This window comes from Buceros rhinoceros, unplaced genomic scaffold, assembly GCF_000710305.1.
Source record: "Buceros rhinoceros silvestris isolate BGI_N320 unplaced genomic scaffold, ASM71030v1 scaffold10866, whole genome shotgun sequence".
In the NCBI taxonomy this organism is placed as follows: Eukaryota; Metazoa; Chordata; class Aves; order Bucerotiformes; family Bucerotidae; genus Buceros; species Buceros rhinoceros.
This window is the reverse complement of record NW_010418084.1, coordinates 3,579-8,895: the sequence shown is the minus strand read 5'-3', so window position 1 is coordinate 8,895 and position 5,317 is coordinate 3,579. Positions and strand designations below refer to the sequence as shown.

General features: G+C 49.1%; 1 protein-coding gene across 1 annotated transcript in view; it reads left to right on the top strand.

The window, feature by feature from the left end:
• The first annotated feature begins 4,950 nt into the window (after positions 1–4,950).
• LOC104495436 (feather keratin Cos1-1/Cos1-3/Cos2-1) overlaps positions 4,951–5,317 on the top strand; it is a 546-nt gene continuing 179 nt past the window's right edge. Inside the window, exon 1 of the mRNA XM_010138403.1 lies at positions 4,951–5,215. Within this exon, the coding sequence (XP_010136705.1) occupies positions 4,951–5,215 (265 nt within the window). The remainder of the gene's footprint in view (positions 5,216–5,317) is intronic.

Below are 5,317 nucleotides of genomic sequence, written 5' to 3'. Positions count from 1 at the left end.
TTGCAAGCATGTCTTTAAATCATTGCCTGTAACCTGGTCAGCAGGAGGCTTGAGTCTTCTTCTCATGCTATGGTGTAAATGTTGCTCCTCTAGGAACTTTAAGTGGACCAGTGTGCACCAAGGGGATTCATTTCTGTCCATTATGGAGTGTAATTATGTAGCCTTCAACAGCCTTGAGACAAATGAGAAGGGTCAGCTCCTCTGGTGGGGACCCTCATAATCCCTTTCATTTTTCCAAGTTTGAACTTTAAGTGGACCAGTGTGCACCAAGGGGATTCATTTCTGTCCATTATGGAGTGTAATTATGTAGCCTTCAACAGCCTTGAGACAAATGAGAAGGGTCAGCTCCTCTGGTGGGGACCCTCATAATCCCTTTCATTTTTCCAAGTTTCCCTTCTACAGTGTCCGTTCAGTCCTATTCTGATTTAACTTCAGAAAACAAAGACAGCTGTGGACCTTCAGGATGTCTGATTTGCTCTTCCTGGGCCATTCCTCCACCACTATCCCAGAAGACTGAGTAAACATGCCCCCACCTCTTTGCTCCTCACCCAGCACACGGGAATATACCTTGAGTATTAAGCTATAGAAACCTCTCTCTGATAGTCACTCCACATAAACAAGAGGAAATACAGACCTCAAGCTACACCTCTGGACCGTTTTCTCCACCCACTAACAAGTCCTTTCCTGTGGTTGGGGGGTAGAATAGGTAGTTCCTGGAAGGAAAATGTTCTCTTTCTACTCCCTACCTAGATAAAGTGCCTTAGTCATCAGGTCCAACTTGTACTGACTGTTGCTGGAAAGGAACCCATGAAAAAATGGGAATTCTTAACACCTTTCCTGGACATGTTCTCTGAAATGGTGAGGTCAAGGAAAAGTCTCAGCTGCTGCCTTTTCCAGGATGACTCCTCCTAACTTGTGATGTCCTTGTCAGATGAAGGAATCTAGTGACCACAAAAATGCAGATGGGGAACATGAAGACAAACAGTACCATGTAGAGGAGTTATCCCTGTGATCATGTTCCCCTCTGGCTTAGCTTGAAAGCCAAGCTGAACATGACCATCATAGCTAAGATTCCTTGACGACCTGCGGAGGTTCCTCTTAAGGGATACCGAATCTGGTAGCCTAGTAGAAACACTTTCACAGTTCCATGTGCCCAGATCCAACAAGAAGGAAGACTCAGAATGTGTTCCACACACAAGCACACACAAACACACACAAAAGCAACCTTGCAGATCGGAACAGGAAGGGACAACACTCAGCGCCTGTATGAAAACGGGAGTATGAAAGGCCTCATACGGGGATAAATTTTCAGCAGGGCCTATTGTGTCAGGACAAGGGGTGATGGATTTAAACTAAAAGAGGGAGATTCAGATGAGAGAGAAGGAAGACATTTTTTACAATGAGGGTGATGAGACCCTGGCCCAGATTGCCCAGAGATATGGGAAAAGCCCCATCCCTGGAACCATCCCAGGTCCGGTTGGCCCTTGGGGCTCGGAGCACCCTGCTCTGGGTGCAGCTATCCTCCTGCCCACTGCAGGGGGGTCGAACTGGATGAGCTCTCAAGGTCCCTTCCAACCTGAACTGTTCTATGATTCTATGATCCTGTTCCTCTCTCTAGCTCATCAGGAGAGGAATTCGTGCTGCACCTTGGGAATGAGGTTGGAAGCTGCTGCTTAGTGTTCATTGTCTTTGATGTTCTGGGGACAAGGCAAGGATGGGACACTTATAAACACCCCCAGAGCAGAGAATCCCAGGCTACTTGCTGCAGTTTTATGAACACTGAACCAGAGCTTGGCTAGCCCTGTGTTCTGAGCAGGGAAGATCAATCCTCTCTGGGATTGTTTCCTGTATTCCACAAGAGCTCCTGTCAGTATTTTTCAGGTGTGGGCAGGCAGGAGCTCAGACCTCTGCGACAGAAAGTATCTCCTGTTTTTGTGGACTAGGCTGTGCTAGCCCACCTAGAATCTCCCCCCAGATTAACCAGGTCCACCAAACATGAAAGGAGCACCGAGACACCAGAGCATGACTGTATCTCACACAACTTCATAAGAAGAACCCTACTCTACTGCACATAGACACACAAAGCTTTTCCAGGTAGCTTGTCTGGGAATGCAGGCCTAAGATGCGAGCTTAAGGGAATGTTTAGATGGAAAAGATTCCTGGATGTTGTGTCTGCATAAGGAGCATTCCTGTGCACCAACGTGTGTCTTGGCAGGAAGCCATCAGCCAATTCTGAGGCTGTGGAAGGGCACAAAACTAGGACTAGAACAGTCCTAAGCATGACTTCTCTATATTCAATTCACAAGAGGCACTTGTCTGCAGAGAGTACAGATCAGAAGCTGCGACGTGCTTAACTGCCACAGTGTGGGGAGGAACAGGTTGTTCATCTCACTTTCTTTAAAAAACAGTATGTTTTAGAACTAAGACGAGTGAAGAATTAGGATGGGGCAGAGCTTTTTAACTATCTATTCTACCTCTTAAGCTCTCACTCCTCTTTCCTTTATTGCGAACCTCCCCTGCTGCAACTACTCTAGAGTTCTCCTCTCTTTGTTAGGATGACTGACTGTAAAGACCCTGTTGCATAACTTTGTCAAGTATTTCCCATTCTCCATCAGCAGACCTCATTCATCAGCCAGATCTCTGACAATCAAAACCAAAGCTCTGCCGGCCACGCAAAGCTTGCAGCCAGGTGTTGACCCACTGCATGGGTTCTTCTCTTACTCAAGCCTTTCGAGTTTGGGTCCTCATACCCTTATTTCACCCCAGAGCTCTGTAGTCACTCTAGAAACACCTGGGATGTTATCATTGGACAGCAAAGAGCAGCAAAGAGTAATATGCCAAAGGCAAGGCAAGCTCAGTAGTCTCTCTGCAATGTTGCATCTTCCCTCTGGCAAACCACAAACCTCCTGAGACATCAAGTCAGAAAAGCAGACCAGTGCTTAAGATTCCCAAGAGTGGGATTCTCCTAAAGATGTCACAGGTCTATTCTCTTTCATGGAGGAAAAATGTTTTGAACATTTCTCTGGCATTTCTGATGAATTCTCTAATGCGTCTTTTTGTCCTCATCCGTTTCCAGGTGACAGCGCCTGCTCTGAAGTTAGAGTCTGCAGGTGGAGCAGGAGCCTTTTTTCCATTGCCAGAAGTCACCAACTTTCAGCCTTCTCCACCCTGACTCCATCTTTCTGCAACCTAATTGGCCATGTTCTCCATCTGCCCTTCCTTCCTTGCTCTGTGTAGCTTAAGCTGTTTCTTCCACAGAGACAGGCACAGCACTGGAGGCAAATCCACTCAAGGTTTCCTTGCTCCAGGTGGGCAGGATTTCTCAGCATTTGTCCCTGGGCTCAAAGCTGTTATTCTTTCAAGCTCCTTAACATTGAGGAGGGCAGAGGCAACCTGGACTGCAGGGACAGGCAGTGTCCAGCCATTGGTATGTTGCATTACACAGAATTTCCAAACTGGAGTGAAATGGTCCCTTTTGGTCTCTGAAATCTGCAGTAGCAGGACATGATTTTTGAGGATCAAGCAAGAAAGGGCACAGGAGAGGGGGCTACATCTCAGTGCCTGTTGCCGGGGCACATCTCCACCTGGGAGCTGTCACTGCTCTGCTGAAGACAGGCACTTTCTAGCTGGTGAAACCTGCAGCTCTGTGGTGCTCATGGATAGACAAGTGGAAAGATCCCTTGCCATGGCCGCCACACCTTGTTGCAGTGAGAGCCAGATACGCACAGGTGTGTTCCTACTCACGTGCATGGAACAGAGTGCAAATTCATCCCCATCGTGCATTCAATGAAACCTGTCACAGACAGAAGTACACCCATCAAGCAAAAAATGCCTCCACATGACCAGCTGTGGATTTCAGTAGGCAGAACCTGCTAGGACTGGAGCACTCCAGGATGTGTCAAGACTGAAAGATTCATAGGCTGGGAATCCCCACACATGGCCTAGAGAGTGGAGGATGGCAAGCACCCTAGGAAATGTCTCTCAAGGTTAGTGTTAAAAGAAGAAATGTTGAAATTCAACAGTACAGTCCACCTGCCTGGGAAGAGAAAGACTAGGAACAATCAGAAAAGGCTGAGAGGGAGAGAAGGAATAGGATATAGCATGTCTTCACATACGGGACCTCTTGTGAGTCTGATCAAGGGCTGCAGAGGTGAGACGACCTTCATTTTTTTCTCCCAGTGGGGCAGAAAACAATCCCCCAGGAGTATCTCAGGCCAGTGTCCCTCATCTGTACAGGTCCTCTCCAGCAAATGGTGTGTTATGCTCACAATGACATGTTCCTGCCTCAGAAATTTTTAGGATCGTTCATTCCAACAGTCAAAACAAACATCAGTGAGGAAATGAGCGTGGCACAAACAAGGAAATGAAAAGGCACCAGAAAATTGAAACACAGCCTGTATCATTAGTTAGGATGTCTTACATTTCAGAAGAGCTTGTCAGAAAATTAACCGTCCTAGGCTACCTTTGGTCCTGGGGCAGTGGAGGAGCAGTATAAAAGCCAGTGCAGACCCTTGGTGTCTCATTCACTTCACTCTCCTTCTTCCTCTTGGGAACCAGGTGAGTCCAAAGCGCTTTATCCTTCTTCTCCTACAGAATGAAGCCATGTCTCAACGGACATCTCAGATAATACCTTCTCCGTCCTATACCAGGACATGGGGCTGCCTCTGCTGGGAAGGGGAGCAGGAAGTTGGTTTGGCATGAAGAGGGTGCGGGGCTATTCTGAGGGGACTCTTGGGCTCTTGGCTGCGCAAGAGCTTTCCTGGGCTGCTCTCTCTCTGCTCAGTGGCCAGGGGAAAAGGCCAAGAGGTGCTTGGGCCTCCCTGCATCATCTGCAGCTCCCCAGACAGCACGTGCTCTGCTCTGTCATGGTGGGCAGACAGGCTGCTCCTCACACATCCCCATGCTCCTCCCTGCTCTCTCTCTCTCCAGGTGCTCCTCCAGCCCCAAGACATGTCCTGCTGCAACCCCTGCGCCCCCTGCGGCCCAACCCCGCTGGCCAACAGCTGCAACGAGCCCTGTTGCAGGCAGTGCCAGAGCTCCACCGTCGTCATTGAGCCCTCCCCTGTGGTGGTGACCCTGCCCGGACCCATCCTCAGCTCCTTCCCACAGAACACCGTTGTGGGCTCCTCCACCTCCGCTGCTGCTGGCAGCATCCTAAGCTCTCAGGGAGTGCCCATCAGCTCCGGGGGCTTTGACCTCTCTGGCATTACCAACCGCTACTGCGGCAGAAGGTATCTCCGCTGATCCAGATGCTGGCAAGGGCCACGGAGACACCTCCGGCAACTCAGAACATGGTGCTGGGCAAAGGATGGAGGTT